Source organism: Pagrus pagrus (assembly GCF_965226575.1).
Source record: "Pagrus pagrus genome assembly, chromosome: 7".
In the NCBI taxonomy this organism is placed as follows: domain Eukaryota; kingdom Metazoa; phylum Chordata; class Actinopteri; order Spariformes; family Sparidae; genus Pagrus; species Pagrus pagrus.
This window is the reverse complement of record NC_140191.1, coordinates 2,081,946-2,100,329: the sequence shown is the minus strand read 5'-3', so window position 1 is coordinate 2,100,329 and position 18,384 is coordinate 2,081,946. Positions and strand designations below refer to the sequence as shown.

Below are 18,384 nucleotides of genomic sequence, written 5' to 3'. Positions count from 1 at the left end.
AGCAGTTACATGATGCTTTCAGGAAACTCTGTAAATCACAGAGTTGAGGCAGACATCCGAGGGAAAACTAGAAAATATTTTCTGCATAAAATACGATCCAGTTTTCACCAAAATCACTGATAGTTGGTGCTCGTACCCTCTCACTGAAGTTACAGAGCGGCTGAGACAGAGACAACACACCCTATTACAAGTCACCGTACCATCAAAATGATTTGAAGCTGTTATTTTAAGCTAATACAGTTACATATTGTTGCTGTAAGTACACTACACTTATAGTAAAAGCTCCACACTGAGTGATAATTTAGGTCAAACTCAGAGACAATTAGTTCTGCAGCTTTTAATTACATGTTATTATGCAGTTATTATACTCCCCTCACTTTATGTCTTAAACAATAAAAATCAAAACAATTAACAGTCCTTCTAATATAATGATAGCTGTGGCTCGGACCACAAAAAGACTTCTATTTTCATCCTCGACATATTGCAGGTATGATGACAAACAGGCACATCTCCGGAAGACGTATTAGACAAAAGAATAATTACCATAATCATGATTATTTTTCTCTGCATTTTAATTAGCCCTATGAAGCTCAATTAAGCTCTTCAGTACGAGTGCCTATTCACTAAACAGCTGTCCACCTGTCTTCTGGTTCCTGGGAAAAGGCTGCGGCGCCTGTTCACGCCGAGGTACCATCACCAAACCAGGGGAGGGGGGTCAGAGGAGGCCCCTGCAGCCTGCAAGGGGCCCTCGGTATGAGGGGCGATCAATGCCACGGAGAGGAAGGACGTCATTAAGGTATGCTAATAGCTACCAGAGTTAAAGCTTAACAAATAAATTAATAGAAAGCAGATTAAAATAAATCATCTGCACAAGGAAAATAGATTTTGTTTATTTAAATAAACCATCGGCCCTTTATAAATAATACTTTCAGATATTCAATGAGACCTAATAATTGTGGAGAAGATTAGATTTAAATTCCTATTGCCACTTGTAAATATGTAATAATGATGTTTAAGATGATATCATAAAATAATAATAATAATAAATCTTGTAAAAATCAAACTCTTCACAGGCGGAAACATTTTTGAAACTGGTGCTACATGACCAGAGAAAACAGAGAGGGTAGAAAACCTACAACAACCAGAATGCACTGTGCTGCACCTGGACCAATATGGTGACGCACGGTGCTTGGTTTTGGCCCGTTGAAGCCCAGTCTCACACCAAAAACATGTAATTGTTACAGCCACCACAAAACACACGGTGCTCTGCCTTGTGACCAGGAACACATGAAAAAAAATATACGTCATAGCCAAGAACAAGTCTGCAAAAAGAAACATATAATACCAAAATTAGGTCTAAAAACCTGGCAAGAATGAACAAAAGAATGGGGGAAGTTTGGGCCAGAACCTCTTTAAACTAAGAAAAGATGACCTGAACTCAGCTAACAGACAAAACCACCAAAACAGGACGACCAGACCTCCACCCTCAAATACAGCAACTGAGGTCTGGACTGCTCGTTCTGTAGAAGAGAGACTCCTTCTCCTCCAACCTCCCTTAAATATGGGCAGGACCTAATCACCTGATCAGGAGCACCTGAGAGAGGAGAGAACAACACGAGACGGGAGGAGGACGTCACAGAACCGCCGATCCACTAGAGGACAGCGTGTGAGGTCGATTCCCTTGTTAGGCTTGAAGAAATAACAGTTTTGACATCATGATGTCGATGTCTTGTGCTGCAGAGATATCTACTGAATATGTCTAGCTACCAGCTGCTCTGTGTGTGGGACGGCTCATCTTAAATGCCTTCTGGAGGGACGGTTCAGGTGGACCCAGTTGCACAAATTGAAACTCCTCCTACCAAGTAAGATGACGTGATCAGGAGCACCTGGAAGTGTTTTTTTCTTGGTGGATCCAATAAAATATTGGCATTTTTCATTTCTGCAAAGATTTGTCCAAATGTGTTTGCATCATATGTATCAGGAGATGAGGGTGGTGGCGGCCTGTCGAGACAGAGACTGTTTTTGAGACAGCATTTTGAAATCGGGACATTTTCAGCAACAGAACAGAAAATATGATGTTTTCTGAACCTTCAGCAAGTGATTTTTTTGAAACAAACGTGAAATTGCAAACATAAAGAAATGTCACGTTCCAACATGGTTTGGAGAAATGTATTCTGTCGATTTGGTCGCGTTGATGATGCGTCCTCCTCTTCCTCCTCCTCCTCTTCCTCAGTGGCAGTAATCACCCCTCGTACTCGGGCCCTGAGGAGACCATATCTAACAAGGACGCTCTGCTTTCTTCTGCCGTTTGATCCTCAGAAGTAAAACTGTAAATTACACTGAGAGAGACAAACCCCATCTGGATTGAACTCTTTCTGCTGTGATTGCTACACAGTCATTAAAAATAAGGACTAATGATGACTGTCCTTCATCATAACACGCACACCTGAATGCCTCGCTCACATTTTATAGAATAATTAAATCATTAGGAAAAGGAAGTCAAAGAAACAACAAAAAGTCGATTCATTATTTCCTGAAAATGTCTTTTCTTTGCTTTGGTGTTGATGTTTCCTCATCATGACACAATAAATACGGTTCAATATTACATATTAAATGAGACACAAACACACACTTGAACAATTTATTTGCCAAAAACTAATCCAATAGTATTTAAAATGCTCTCAGTTCACATCGAATTGCTTCCAACACTGAATGCAGCTGTCATCTTTTTACCAAATGGATTTAGGCCGATCTGAAATATACAGTTAATATAAAAAGGTACATAACAGTGATATTTCTATTCTAACTAATCGTTTTAATATGAAAAATAAAAATCACAGAAAATCCCAAACCTCAAGTATCAGGAGATAATACACACGTATAAAAATCGTTATGTCTCTGTATTGTTTTGCATGAAAATCCTTTATTTAAAATAAAGAAAATAGTAAAAACAAAACTGTTTTTTGCTATAAAAATGTGATCCGTTTTTTTAAATTGTATATATATTTCCCAGGACTCATTGAGGCCTCGTTCATTGAATGGAGGGTTTCTGGCTCTTGTTCGTCTTTGGTTCGGTGGCGGCTGCTGAAATTAAATTCTGTAACCGTGTCTTGGCTCGGTTTAGGGGACAATTAGACAGCATCTTTCATCAAATAGACACATCATTTCCCAATGCAGTGTTCTCACGGGCCTCTAGCGCAGAGCGACACAGCTCGAGATCAACCTCTAGTGGGCACAGCTGTCAGTGACATATGAAGAGGGAGGATTTTTCTATTTTTTATTTTTGCAGGATAAAAATGGGAATTTATTTATTCACTCACAGACGTTTGGCAGCTGACATGAGCACGATGCACGTACATTTTTATTTTTTTTTTACCTAAAAGGGTGTAATACTCAAGTGCTAGGATGTTAAAACCTGTGTGTGTGTGTTTGTGTGATTCTGTCTCCGTGTGTGTGCATCTAACTGTTGAGCTTCTCCGACTCCTCCGTCCTCACTGTGGTCAGCTGGGCCTCGTTGTGATCCTCCTCTCCAGGCACCTGACGACAGACGGAAAGAAAAAGAACGAGATAATTGAGTTTCCAGACTTTTCTGACCTCGTCTGGTTTCACACACCCTCCATTTTCCAGACTAAATACAGTCTAATTGTTGCTTTTCGAGGTGCACATTAGGAGCCGCTTCCTGGTTTTCATGTCATTAATTTGTCTCTTAAATGTCACCGTCCTGCAGGTCTCTGTGAGGCGCTGCATGATGTGTGCTTTGTCTTTTGTTCCACCTCAGATTTATTTTGAAAAGATTTTTTTTTAAAATGCATGAAGATTAAAATGGAGTTAAGGCTGGAAGACAGCAGCAGTGGATTACTTATTATTGGATGTAATTTGTGCACACAGAGGACAGATAATCAAATGTTATTTTATTTTTCAAGACTTCTCAAGGGGTTATTAAAATATAGAGCATTTTATATCTGTTTCTTTAACGTCACTCATACTGCATTTATGAATAAACACTTAAAGAACAATTCATGAAATGTTTTTAATTTAATAAAATAAAAAAACATTTTATTGTTGGTAAAATTATCAAATAAAACAGAAATGAGGCACAAATCTGTGCGTAATTCTTCTAAATGCACATAACAACATGTGCGTTTATATACCTGCACTCACACATACATGAAACAAAAGGACGATGAGCCACAGTGCATTGTGGGAGAAATCTGAATGACGTCAGCCCAAAGTTAAAAGGTGTGACATCATTTTGTTTTAATCCACCTGGTTGATAACTCGGTGTGATGGTGCATTTGCTCCACCTGGTGGTCAGACGGCGCTACTGTCATCAGCCGCTGATTATGTGACTGTAAGTGAGACGTCGCCATCTTGTGGTCGTAAGATTTATAGCTGCAAAAATGTAGATGTCTGATCAAAGGTGTAGATTTCACTGGAAAATGTCTTAGTGACAGATTTATTTTGGAGATCCATAATTTTATGATAATTTTTCTGAGAAGGATCCTGGAAAAATATGTAATTTGATTACTCCTCATAAGGTAGATATGGGTTTACTTGAAAGACCTGCTCCGATCAAACCAAAATAAATATTAATTCATCTTTAATTTCTGATTAGAAAGTTTCTATATGTTGTCTTGTTTGCCTGCCTGTAGACAAATTTCACATTTTGGCACAATCATCTGAACTACTGAGACAAAAAGACTTCCTCAGTTGTGTTACATTTAATTGAAATCTATTGAAAACTGTTCATACCTTCCCTTTAATTCAACTATTGAAAAAAACAGACCTGTGAAATAGAACATTTCCAGAAAACAATGACATTTGGTTCTAGTTATGGGGTAAATTAAAATTTCTGTGATAATTAAACCCAAATAAATATAATTTTTCTATGATATAAAATGTGTTGTATTGTACACTGGCCTGTAGACAAATGTCACATCTGTGCACATTCTCTGCTCCGACTAAAAGACTCTTTAGTCGTCAAAAAACCAGAATTATTTCCAGGAAACTTCTTCGTCTGGTTTCATCTCACAACTCACCTCCCAGTAGATGCTGTCCTCAAAGCAGATGGTGTCAGGAGGAGCGCCGAAGACGGGCAGCTTCAAAATGAAACCTGCCGCAAGAAAAGAGACCTTGTTACTGATGTGAACATCCAGAATCATCACAGACGTTCTTAAACATACATCAACCCGTCAGTGTTGACCTGAAGAGGAGAATATTTAAATCTTCACTATATGTAAAAATAGTGTAAACTTTATCCTGGTTTTAGAAAGTGGGAGCGAGCCAGAGAACAAGTAATAATGTGGGATAAAAAAAATATCTCATCCATGTTACCGATCGTTCTCTGCGCTGCAGGTGATTCTTCACCTCCAGTTACATTAACTACAGATCTTCTAATACTGAAGCTTGGCTGGAGAAACTGAGTCGACAGTTCAGAAACCAAACTGGGTTTTAAGATCACTCCAGTACAGAAATGATAATTACACATTTAACCACACAAAAATGTGCTTCTGTAACTTTTTCATAAAAACGGGAGAGTTTTCAAAGACAAAAATCCAACCAGCTGAGAAAGTTAATTATTGAGTGAGTCACTGGTGTTTATAATTAACCCGCCCAGCACCTGCATGGTCATTATATGATGAAGGGCAGGAAAAATCTTACTTTTTATCCACTTTAATGAGTCGTCTCAGGGAGTAGTAATTTGTCTGGACGTCTAAGTTAATTATAGGCTGCGTTTGTTTTGAAAATGAAAGTTTTTCAGTCGTGTGGACATCATGTCATGTGGTGTCATTATCTGCTTCACAGTGAAATACAGCTATTGTGATGCTGTTCAAAGAAATCAGAATAAATTAACTTTTCTTATTTTTGTTATTGAAATCAACTTTCTTTAAAGGGGCTCTGTGGAGCTTCTGTGTTTTGCTGGAAGTCGGTCGTTAGTTTACGTTAGCCGACTCCATTTCTAAACCGATGTTAGCTCTCTGTTAGCAGAGAGACTTCAACAAGTCGTCCACAGGCTTGTAAAGACAACAGAGAGAGACGGGGACGGTCTCATTTTACACTTCACCTTAAAATCTGCTCACATATGTCCAATAAAAAAGTGAATACAAGTAAATTACCACAAATTGTTACATACAGCCTCATTAATGAAATTATGGCGCTGTCAGACTGCTGCTAAACCACCTCTTGTTAACACTGGTGTGTTTAAAACTACATGTGAAGTTTGTGTACGTAGCAGCTAAAGATTTAGCTAGCTAGGAAGTTTTGTGTTTATATGTGTAGTATTTATTCTGGTGTGGAAATCAAGTTTTAACGTTAGCTTAAGTTGGCTTGCTGACTCAACAGGGTCTGGATAACATCTGTGTTGCTCGGTCGTTATTAACGGTCGGCCTAATCGCTGGAGTAGTAACTAGGTTTCATAACATTCAGGCATCTATAGACACGACTGATTGTTTTCCAGTTATTAGTCAGACCCCATTTATATTCAAAGTGACAGAACGCTTAAGTTTTTTTTATTTTTAGAGCCAATTGCCCAAAAACATGAAAACATTTTAATTGTATATTTTATTTTGGTAGTAAAGTTGCATGAACACACCCTCTTGTGTAATATTTGTGTAAGATTTCTTAAACTTTACACTTTAGTTTAAGCTCTGCTTTAATCTATATAACATCTTCTTCGTTGTTCACCTGACCGGTCCAGTTTGAGGGTGCTGTGAGTGCTTTATCAGGAAAACGTGACACATACCGACAATAAGGCCTCCCAGCAAGGCGATGCCGAGGGTGACGGCGAGGGAAGCGGCCTGAATGCCGCCCTGTTTAGCAGCCGTAACTTTTTCACTCGCCACATCAGGGAACACGTCTTCCAAACTGAAACACACACAAACAAGAAAACATGTTTCAGGATTTGTCTCGTTGACATCGATCATACGGGACAGTGGACTTTACAGTCCGTCTTTGCACTGCTGACTTTGCACTTAATGAGGAATGTGAGAGCAGCGTGAGGAAAGCTGATATCTGTCAGTGATGTTATCTGTAAGCAAAACACAGTCCTGCAGTCAAACCCTCACACAGATGATCTTATTCACACTGAAATATGTTGAAATTCAGGACAAACCAGTGCCGGTGTTTATGGTCCGTCAGCTGAAAACAGTCGAGTTACAGCTTGTTGAATTCACTTTATATCTATCTTCTCATGCTAGAGGCCAGTATCGCTTAAAAGCCTGATTAACAAATGCCAACAAAAGTTTGACTGATTATAAACGCTTGATTTGCATTCATATTAATGCACAAATTCACATTTTGGTGTGATAAACTTGTGCCTTGCTTACAGACAACCTTCACGGACATGTTTTCATCTGGACTGAGTCCTTCTCACCCCGTCTCTGGGATAATTCTGCATGCATCAGGTGTTTGTGGCCACAGCAGCACATATTAAGTGTTTACCCTGCTCCGTAAATGTCCGTGGATGCCAAGGCAGCAGTCACCGCTCCAACGATAGCGCCCAGGACGCCGGGCATGCCGTGCAGGTTGTGAACCCCGCAGGTGTCTTGGATCTTCAGTTTGTCCTCCAGGATGGGCTGAAAGAAGAAGCAGATCATGTGGTTTTGTTCTGCCTGAAGCAGAATTACCAAAATCCCACACTACACCCACTTAACTGTATTCTCTGTGATCTTTAAATGTAATGATTGTAATAGATTGTGTTCGGTTTGATTACAGCAGGAATGAAACGTACGATCACATCTGCTCTCTAAAATATCCCACATCTGTTAATATAAACAGGCTCTCCAGGTGCTGTTACTATTACAGTGTTAGATTTGATCATTTCACAGTTATCTGACAGCAGAAACAGTTAAAAACACTCAGACATCTTGATTTTTTTTTAGATTAAAAGCTCCTAATATGTGCAGAAGTATAACATGCTGAGTCATCCTTACTGAGAGGTACTTGAAGCCCAGCACGGAGATGATGCCGGCCAGGAAACCGACGATCATGGAGCCGAAAGGCGTCAGCATCATTTCACCAGCGGTTCCCACTGCGACTCCACCGGCCAGGGCAGCGTTTTGGATGTGGACCTAAAGAGGAGAGAAAGGTGTGAGATATAACATATTCTTACCCTAAACCAAGTCTTCACCCTAAAATTTAATGATTATGTTATTGAGATTTGCATCTTGACATTTTGTCCCCATAAGGACAGAGGGTCCCCACAATGTGACTGTGTAAACATTAAGTCCCCATAAGGACAGAGGGTCCCCACAATGTGACAGTGTAAACACATTTGTCTCCACAATTTAAGTAATACATGTCCTCACACTTTACAGACTTTACATAGACTTACATTCATTTCCTGGAGACTTGCCCTAACCTCAACCACTGACACACAAATCAGGTTTTTTTTCCAATTGTGGACACAACTCTTGTCCCAAATGGGAGAAGAGCTGTGTCCCCAATTAACTGGTCTAAGTCTAAAATGTCCTTTTGGCTTCTGAAAATTTACATTTCTAAATCTGCAACAGGCCATCATGTGACATTAATTGGACCGGCACAGCTGTAGAGTGAGCAACTTTAGAAAATGATCAGATGAAACACAACAATGAGTCAATTTGCTGTCACGTCTGTAACTTATTGAAATCTCTTTCACACTATATGCAAACCTCCTGAATGCATTAGCGACAAGCTGACTCCATCAACTGATAACCTTGTCTTTACTATCAACAGGCTCTATGGTATGTCCACCCCCTGACTCTCTCTCTCAGGTTTTGATCTCTATCAGCACAGGAATGTCCCATCTTGATTTCAGCGTGATTTACAGTTGACAGCTGAGCCTGACAGCGACGATACTGTGTTTGACTCCCATGTGACTGAACCACAACTCACATTTTTTTGGTGAGAGATGAGTGTGTGTCTCCAGGTGACACATTCATCAGCTTTTATCTTTTGAGTGGCTCTGTCATGAGTTTTAAACTGTGATAAGCAGTGACCCTCCCTGCTGACAGGAATTCAAGATGTTACAAAACTTTCTCTTGAAGTCTTGTCTTTACTTGAACACTTCTGTGTCAGCGACAAAATTTATTACACCTGCTGTTCAAGTTTTAATTTTATCTTCACTTTTACTGTTTATTTTTGATTCTACAGCTGTGAATCACTTTCTGAAGACTTGATTTGATTCGATATTTGACTCAACGGTCACGATCCTCCAGTGTCCTCACCATGTCCAGCTTGCCGTCGTGTGCCGTGAGTGCCGACATGCCGTAGGTGGACAGGGTGCAGGCTGCCAGGGAGTAGTAGGTGTTCATGGCTGTGCGGTGCTGGTCGTCTCCGTGAGCCGTGATGGCAGAGTTGAAGCTGGGCCAGAACATCCACAGGTAGATGGTACCTGAGAAGAACAACAGTTACTGAAAGATCCTAATAGCAGTGAGGTGCAACTGTAAACAGCATGCACCATGTTCATGTTTATCAGCCAGTCTGTGAGAGTTTGAGTCTGGAAGAAAACCAAAAGGATGACAAAAGATTGAGTACTGGTAGGTCCAGCTGTGTCGGAAAGGAGAACATGCTGCTGTTCAGGAAGAAACTTTTGTTTCACAGGTTTTCACAAGAAATCAGGACTTAATTTGCAGGTGTCACTGTTGATGAAACACGATCACTGTTGCCATGGCAATGTACTGTATTGCGTCATCAGTCTAAAAAAGTATTTGCATAAGTTACCAGTGGTATTTACTCAGAGGAAGGATTGAGGAGATGAGGAAAAAAGGAAAATGAAATTGAGCCCAGATCTTGGCAACCGTTAGATGGCAGTACGAACAGATTTATTTAATGGGTTAATTGGGTGTAAATTCCCTTTAAACTGGAAATAATTTACTCTTCTCAAAACAACAACACTCCAGCATTGAAAGATGTTTACCGATCATAGCGAAGAGGTCAGAATGGTACACTGAGGAGTTCTTGTGTTTGCTCTTATCCAGGTTGGGTCGGTACAGGACTCTGGTCACCATGAGGCCGAAATAGGCTCCAAACGTATGGATGGTCATGGAGCCTCCAGCATCTCTGGTCTGAAACAAAGTTATCCTGATTTAATAAAGTTGATTTATCGTTGTCATTGCTGAGCTGTTTCACGTGACTCTTCAGAGATGGCATATGTATTGTTGAATGGAGATCTTCAGGTTAGATGTGTTTTATTGTGACTCACCCCCAGAATAGACAGCAGGATGAACTCGTTGACAGCAAACAGCGTGACCTCGAACATCGCCATGATCAGCAGCTGGACCGGGCTGGTTTTACCCAGAACGGCTCCAAATGAGATGAGCACCGAGCCGGTGCAGAAATCAGCATTGATCATACTGAAAGGAAACAGTTTGACAAAGGTCATTAGTACAGTTTGGTAAGGACATGGTTGAAATAATAACAGTTATAATGATCTGTCAAAGGTTTTGCTTCAGATTGATTGATATCTTTGAATTTGTAGTTTGTGGTGGCGTTAAGCAACTTTCACATATTTCTGAAAGTATTGGTGAGCGTGTTTGTGGATCCAATTTTCCTCTTTGTTAACGCAGGTATTCTGTGTTTAGTCATTTTTGTGACATTTCTGTTGCCGTCATTTTTAAAGACGTTGTTTGAAATGAAATTTTAAGCCAAATCTTCATTGTAGCCACCAAGATAAAAGCCGTTTGTTAGCAAAAAGCAAGTGTACATGTGTACATGTGCAGTATGTTTAGCACATACCTCTCCACCCCGATGTGGATCTTGCCTCCATGCATACCGTGGAAGAAGCCCTGCATGAGCGTGGCCCACTGCAGGGCGAAGGCAGCGATCAGGAAGTTGAAGCCCACGCTGCTGAAGCCATAGCGCTGCAGGAAGGTCATGAGGAAGCCGAAACCGATGAAGATCATCACGTGAACATCCTGGAAACCTGCACAATGTAGAAAAAACTGGCATTAAAGATTATGGAGATTGTGAGCTGGGAGACCTCTTCTGTTAACTGTGGTGTCTTTTGTTTGTTTTTATGTGGTGGAGAGGATAAATGGACAAAGATAGATGGTCTACAGCAGACAAGGTAGACACACAGACTTGTTATACAAAACATTATTTGAGAAGTTGTGTGTTTTCTGAGCAATGTATGACGATGTCAAGGCATAGTAATGATTGTACACAATTATCATCATTTTTAGTAACAGCTGTGAAACTTTTTCTACCTCCCTCCGTCTTTGTTTTTTTCAACTTAATTTTTCGTTTATACCTCATCAGTGAAGAGCCTTGTATAAACGTGCTAAAAGCACTTCAGTGAGGACACCAGTCATTTAGATTGACGTCATATCTGCTCCTCCAAAGCCTCAACAGAAACAGCCAATCAGTGCCAACGACTTGAGGGCTTTGTCATGGAAAGCAGCCTGTGAACCAGCACAGTTACATAAGCTTTAGTTAACGGGGGACTTTAGGTTCAGCTGTGACTCAGGCCATTTTGTAAAGTGGTCTTCTTCAGTGATTATCATGTTTAGAAACTGTATACTTTAAAACTTTTAATACGACTCTCCGCTGTGTAAAAGAAGACGAACTCTCGGGATGAGGAACTCTCTCAACTCGCAGCCTGATGCGTCCTTCCAACCTCATTGTCTTGGTTCACAGTTAGTGAGCGCCGCTTTCTAACTCTTTATTTGTCCCAAACTCACACACACAATATTGTACTGTGCTGTGGCTGCTGTTGCCATGGTGACGGTCCATTGGCATTGCCGGGCGGAGGTGTTGCCAGTGTCCCCGTTGGCATTTTGGCCCAGATACACGAACAGACATCCAGGAGGACACCATACAATCAAAGCAGTGACGGGAAGCTGTGCTGGGTAGAATCTGTCTCACCGTCAGTGCAGCTCTGTTGAAGCTACATTTATACTTTCTCTTGAGGTTTTTGACAATTTTGAGGTCCAGAAATTCCACAAAAAGAGATCATGAATAGCTACCTGTATAATGCGCTTTCAAAAGGTTTTTGCAAATGATTCAAGCACATGTGGGAGCAATTTGGGGTTCAGTATCCCGTCCAATGACACTTCAACAGGCGGACAAGAGGAGGTGGTGATCAAACCTTCAACCGTGTGATCAGTCGACAGGTCTCTCCACCTGCCGGGCCACAGACACCATTGATTTTTCTAGATTTTTCATGTGTTTGGGGAGAAAATTATACTCTTTAAGGTGAGCTGTCCCTTTTTAAAAGATTCACCTCCATGACGCTCTAAATGAGCTAAATCACAAAAACAGCTTTGGGTTTTAAAAAGACTTAAAAAGTCAGCATATAAGACAGAAAACATCTACACGGCTGGACACCACTTTGAGATACTTTTTGCAACTAAGTACTTTTCCTCAGGTACTGTACTTAAGTACAATTTTGAGGTACTTGACTACTATACTGACACTTTATTTTGTCAGCAATCAGGTAAGAGTATTGGATTAGGTCTCCTTATGCTTTTCTTGTTAGTCTGTTCCCCTGTTGATAAGGGTTTCGTCTTACCACCGGGACTTGAGACGCTTTAAAACCGCCGTTCTGTCCACTAGATCAGTGACTCAACAAAACCTGCCTTCTCATTAATACAACCGGTTCTACTCTGCCTTGTCACAGCACTGGGATCAGGGTTTCTAGGTCAAACTGGGATTCCTACGGATGTTTTTTGCTTTGGACTGTAGCTGCTAACGTCCTCACCCGTCTTACCTTATTGTGAGTCATAAAGAAATGTGACAGTAATCCAATACAGTTAACTTCTTTAAGCAGCACACAGATAGTTAATCAAGTAAAGGCAGCTATTTATTGTTCATTAAAGCCATTTTCAACACATCTAAAACCAAAAGATCTACCTGTCAACATCTCAGTCACGTAAACTTCAACAGGTACATTTTTCTGCTGGGATCAAACCTGACAAACACAGGACGGCCTTTTTCATCACTCGTCTGCCTCGTTCACCTTCAGGTGATCTGTTGCACAACAGGCAGACTCGTGATGCATATTTTCAGTTTACATACCATCCTTATCTCTCAAGAGAGTATAGAACAGACGATGCGTTGACTGTAAGACCACCAACACATGATGGATTTACAAGCTGCACATGATCCTGCTTTAGATTACACAGTGGTCAGGTGTGTATCTTCTGTGTTTCTAACCTGCAGGTTTGAACTTGGCTGTTTATTGTTCTGATCTTTTTTTTTCCTGGCATGCATTAAGGATGGAGGTTATGTACACACATCACTGAAACATGACGGTGAACTTCAGTTTCAGCTCCCGTGACAGTGAAGGTGTCAGGTTAAACATTATCTGAAGCCATTAAATCTAATGGACCTTTACTCTCTAACCTTGTGTGGTTTGAAATACAGCTGCAGAGACAATAGATCGACCAACATCCATTGTGTTTCCCATGTAACAATATGGCAGAAGTAGCATGATGACTTAGGGTACAGGCACACCAACCGAATCAAAGGCCCAGCATCGACAAATGCCAAAAAGCTGCACCTGAACACACCACAAAGACTACAGCCGACGGACAAATAGCTCATACATTATGCACCTGTGTGTGAGAAAATAACTCTCCATACCACCAGGTGGCAGAAACAGGAAGACTCAGGACTCATCGAGAATATGTCTAGTAAAAGGTTGCAACGGGCATCAGTGAAGAGATGGAGGTTAAACATGGGAAACAGTGACAGGCTTAAGGAGCTTTCCCTTTCTCTTCTCATGCACTAATCTGCTTAGCAGAAGAGCCAATCACAGTGATTTCTCTCCCTGCTGATAAGGGTTGACACACTGCAAAAAACTAGGGCCACAGATGCTCACAGATGGCCCCAACATTGACCAATGTCAGACCTTGTCCCAGTCTGTCAGCGTCCATAGGAAAAAGGGCTGGTGTAGAGAGTTTAAGTAAATATTGGACTTCAACAAAAGCAACGGCAGGTCACATTCTGTCTTTGACAAACTGACATCAGTTTCTTTTAACCGTGACAATGGTCTCTCTCTAACCTTGACCAAGCTTTAGTTGCTGTAAACAATCATTTACAGTTTTGTAATGTCAAGACAATCGATAGAAGCATCAGAGCAGGACAACGCTAATATGGATCACCTACTTTTCCTTTTACTTTGAGTTTGTTGGTTGAGTTAGATGATTTCAGTAAGTCTCCAGAGTCTACCAAAAATATGAAACAGAGTCAAATGCAAGGATAGCAGCTTTGAACAGTGGTTCTTTAATTTTAATGCTAATATCAGCATGCTAACATGCATTTACAATGCTCAACTGGTATATTGTTTACCGTGCAACGCAAACATTTACTAATTAGCACAAGGCCCAAAGTATGAAACGAGTTTACCGTTCACCTTACCGTGGCGCTATTTTTAGTGAAGGAGTCACCAAAGTCAGTAGGATTCATCCTCTGAGGAACATGAACATCTGTACCAAATTTCATGACGATCCATCCCATAGTTCAGCCCATCCCATAATCAGCTAAAGGGCATTTTCTGATCCGTCACATACAGTTACATTCTCCAGGGTTAAAGTCAGGCAGCTTAACAAAATCAAACATTTGAGGGGTTTGAACTCACAACTGAAGCTGCTGTTTTTCTCATTAGGATAGAACAGAGGTCGAATTTCAGGCTTTAAGACAGACCAGTATCACCTGGAGTGCATTTGCTCGAGGGCACATCAGCGGTCTGCATACCAACCTGAGAGGCTTCAAATGACTTCACCTGTTAACCTCGACAACCCTGATTTAATTACGAACTGGATTTGCGTTGTGAGATGGTATCCATACATGATAGTTGACCTGATGTTGAAGCTGATTACACGTAAAGACTTTTCTCAAGTCTGTCAAATGATATTTCCTGGTATCAAACAAATGCGTCCATGTTTGCAGCTCACACGCCTGCACGAAAAAGGGCCAGAATCCAAAACAATGATGAATGACACATAAACACAATGAGAGTTGGCATGAAATACTGGCTATGAGCTGTGTCAGTTTCCCAGTGCTGGGTGAGTTCAGCCTCAGGCTGGACGCTGTAATTTCAGGTGAACAGTTCAGTGAGTGACAGGAGGAGGGCGGGGTTATCTTTACAGCGAGCTGCCTGCAGGACGACGGTTATCTATTAAGAGATTTAAACAGCATTAAGTAAGAAGGGGGCGATCCAGTCACTCTGCTCTGCTCCAGGACGTGACCCACACACCTGAGAGACGATGTGTCTGACTTGTTAAGACCCGCCCACCAGCCCTCAGTCACGGTACTGAAGGTTCATCTGTTAAGGTGGAACAGAATGAAAAGTTTCTGCAACAACTGCAAATTAAAATGGAAAAAAAATATGGAGGAACAAAAGTGTCACGAAAATAATAATAAGGCATTTAATTAATTAACTGTTAGCGTCTCTCTTTAGCTTCCCTGTTGACCCCTCCGTGACACATTGAAAGTATCCAAAAGATAACTCAGGTATGAGGGTGGGTGTGTCCCTCTAACCAATCAGAGAGCTTGGTACATCCTATTGGCATTTTTTTAACATCTCATTTTACAAGCACAAGGCCTGAAGTGCCTCAGAAAAGGCTAAACGGATGACAAAGCAGTGCGAAATGGAAATGTGAAGGGGTTTTTTTTTTATCCATAATTTCTTTCTCCTTGTATAAATGATTTATGACTTTCTGTGGCACTTGTGGTCTTGTCTTTCATATATAAACCTAATTTTTAAAGAGCACAGATGAATTATGTTGTCCCCTTAATATTTTTCTGACATTTGAAGTCTGAAATTTAAAACTCAAATTTGTAAACCAACCCCTTGTTCACACTATACTGCAGACTTGTATAGATTGGTCAATGCTGAAAGACACAGTTTTGTAATGTGTGGACAGAAAATGTGTTTTTAAGTAATGAGCATTTTACAGCCGGTAATCAGCGGCCTGTGTTTCCCCTCCAGCCTGTGAAAGGAGGAGAGCTTTTATTCTACACCATCAATCCATATAAATCAGGAAATTAGCGATCAATGGATCTGCCTGCACGGGTCAGCAGCCGAGTGGAAGACATCTCTATAAACAGGTCCCCTCAGAAAGAATGAGACCCGTCCAATTAGGGGAAAACCAGAGGACTCAGCAGCATCTCATCACGTCACACAGAATACATCATGTTTCCCCGAAGAGATAATGAGACAACTGTGGACAAGTCTGACCAGAAACACGAATATTATGAATATGTACAAGAGTTGGGTCTAACATGCAGGAATGACATACAGTACTTACAGGTGTGTAAAGATCACTGAGAAAGCATGTGAGATAAGATAGAAAGAGGAATGTTAGGCAGCATTAGAAAGACAAGAGTCCACACCTGAAGGACATGAGGCGCTACTGTTTTATAACATGTGAAGAGTTCAAGCTTCAGGTCTGAAAAAAGTTAATTATCTCTGGATTTTAAACATTATTTTTCAAATAAACTTGTTAATACTTAGAAGCAGTATCCTAAAAATGTTAATGGCTGTTTTACTACCACTGGGTTCTCATTTTAAAACGGTGTCTGAGTAAAAACATTGAATAAAATCAACACGTTTTCACTGTATGTGAACATTCACGGTTTAAAGTTCAGCGACTTTTGAGACTTAAGTAGTGTTTGCAGTGTTTTCTGTTTCAAAGATACCGTCTAAATACTGATGAAAAAATGTATTATTTATTTTGATGAGCTTCAATTTAAGAAATTTTCAGCCCAGTCGCCAAGAAAAAAATGTTTCCGCAAACAACCGATACACTCATGTGTGTTGAAGGCTACGTGCCATACTGACATTTATAGGAAAATGTGCATATCACGTTCAAATTACATCATTATTACCTGGCTGTGCTGGAGTTACAGGCCAGCGAGCTGGCAAGCCACTGACCCCCGTTCAAGTCTGTGTTTCAACATTTGTAAACGTGACATCACTGGATATGATAAGGAAACCTCAGGATATCTCCAGTCGTGTTTGTGGCGACCAAAACAGGATCTTTTCCTGAGCCTGACCTAAACACAGTGTTGGCACAACATAAAATTTAAAAATCTAAAGAAACGTAAAGTCGGAACATAAAGAAATATCCTCGGTTAACTGCCAACATTTATTCTGGTGATTCTGACTTTTCAAACTGTATTTAAAATGTGTTGGCTTGATTGTGTTCCTGTATTCCTAATTCTGACATTCACTGCATGTCCTGATGAAGGCAGAGGCAGAACGGCATCATGGGGATTGTAGTCGGCTTCTTTTCTCCAATAAGCAAGCGAGTAATCTACATAAGCAATCAAAATTGAACGATTTGAATATTTTTACAAGAAAATGCATCCTGATCAAAGCTTGGTAACACCCACAGAACTGAGAAACCTCCTGATGCTTCATCTGAACAGGCTACAGATCAGGACCCAACGCATCTTGACCCCTGACCCTCAGTGTAACCTCTGACACTCACTTGGGTAGCGGTAGTAGAAGTCGTTCTCAAAGTCGGGGTGAGTCTGGTTATGCCACTTCTTTGCATCCGTCTCGTCGCCGTACTGCACCAACACGCCGAAGAGGATGATGAGGATGATCTCCAGGATGAAGCAGATGATCGGCAGCTTCAGCCGCATGTTGGTCGCCGCGTCCGTCATGTTTTCTTCTCACAGTGAAACGAGCAGGAGAGGATGAATGAGGCTCTCTCTCTCTCTCTCTCTTGGAGTTGAAAAGGGATTAAAGGTCCAGCACAGATAGTTAGACACTCTCTGCCTCTCTCACACACACCCGGGGGTGTCCTCAGTGCAGAGACAGGAGGCTGGTGTGTGTGTGTGTGTGTGTGAGTGTGTGTGAGGGTGGGAGACAGAAGAGCTGGTGTTTCATGTGTGTTTTCCTGCTGCTGGGTCACACCTACTGGACCTGCCTCCTCCATGAATAATGCAGGATCACTTTTAGCCCCGCCCCCCTGATACTGTACTTTTTAAGGTGGTCTGAGGTGCTGCAGCTCGCCTGATCGATCAGTAATCAGTGATAATTCTTGACTGCGTGATAGGGACTCTTTGGTTGTAACATGTGAGGGTGTTTTTTGTATTCCAGCCCGGCGTTGTCGAGTATACCAAGACAATTGTGTAACGTGTGTGATTGCTTCATTGTTTGGCAGCAGCAGTTAGTCTGTCAGTCAAACAGCTTCTCAGCGTGGTTTGTTTTCTTTGTGCTCTGTTAATTACCTGGACCCAGCTGCAGGTGATAACTCAACACCTGTGGGCCTGTTTGACTGTTTGACTTGAACTTGAGGTCGTCGCCAAACAAGAAACGTAAATATGGGTCATAACAAGTGTTGGGCAAGTTACTTTCACAATGCAATATGATACATATTACTAGTTAACGCCTTACCCCCAACACTTAGTACCTCATGTTAAATATCAGAAGCACATCATGCACACAGTACT

At 41.1% G+C, this 18,384-nt stretch overlaps 1 protein-coding gene across 1 annotated transcript; it reads right to left on the bottom strand.

The window, feature by feature from the left end:
- Positions 1–2,627: 2,627 nt before the first annotated feature.
- rhbg (Rh family B glycoprotein) lies at positions 2,628–17,806 on the bottom strand. The gene is made up of 10 exons (XM_084357756.1): positions 17,415–17,806; positions 10,714–10,900; positions 10,181–10,331; positions 9,896–10,043; positions 9,204–9,370; positions 7,932–8,069; positions 7,441–7,574; positions 6,743–6,864; positions 5,040–5,113; positions 2,628–3,537 (listed from the first exon to the last, which is right to left on the bottom strand). The coding sequence occupies exons 1-10, from the start codon at positions 17,590–17,592 to the stop codon at positions 3,460–3,462; spliced, it is 1,377 nt and encodes a 458-aa protein (XP_084213882.1). The 5' UTR covers positions 17,593–17,806; the 3' UTR covers positions 2,628–3,459.
- Between the last annotated feature and the right edge of the window lie 578 nt (positions 17,807–18,384).

Bases quoted from the DNA above. Each gene is read 5' to 3' on its own strand.
- rhbg (XM_084357756.1), bottom strand. From the start codon at position 17,592: ATGACGGACGCGGCGACCAACATGCGGCTGAAGCTGCCGATCATCTGC. The intron at 8,070-9,203 runs GTGAGGACACTG...TCTCCTCTTTAG, and splicing joins ACGACGGCAAGCTGGACATG to GTCCACATCCAAAACGCTGC. The intron at 3,538-5,039 runs GTGAGTTGTGAG...GTCTGTCGTCAG, and splicing joins AGGACAGCATCTACTGGGAG to GTGCCTGGAGAGGAGGATCA.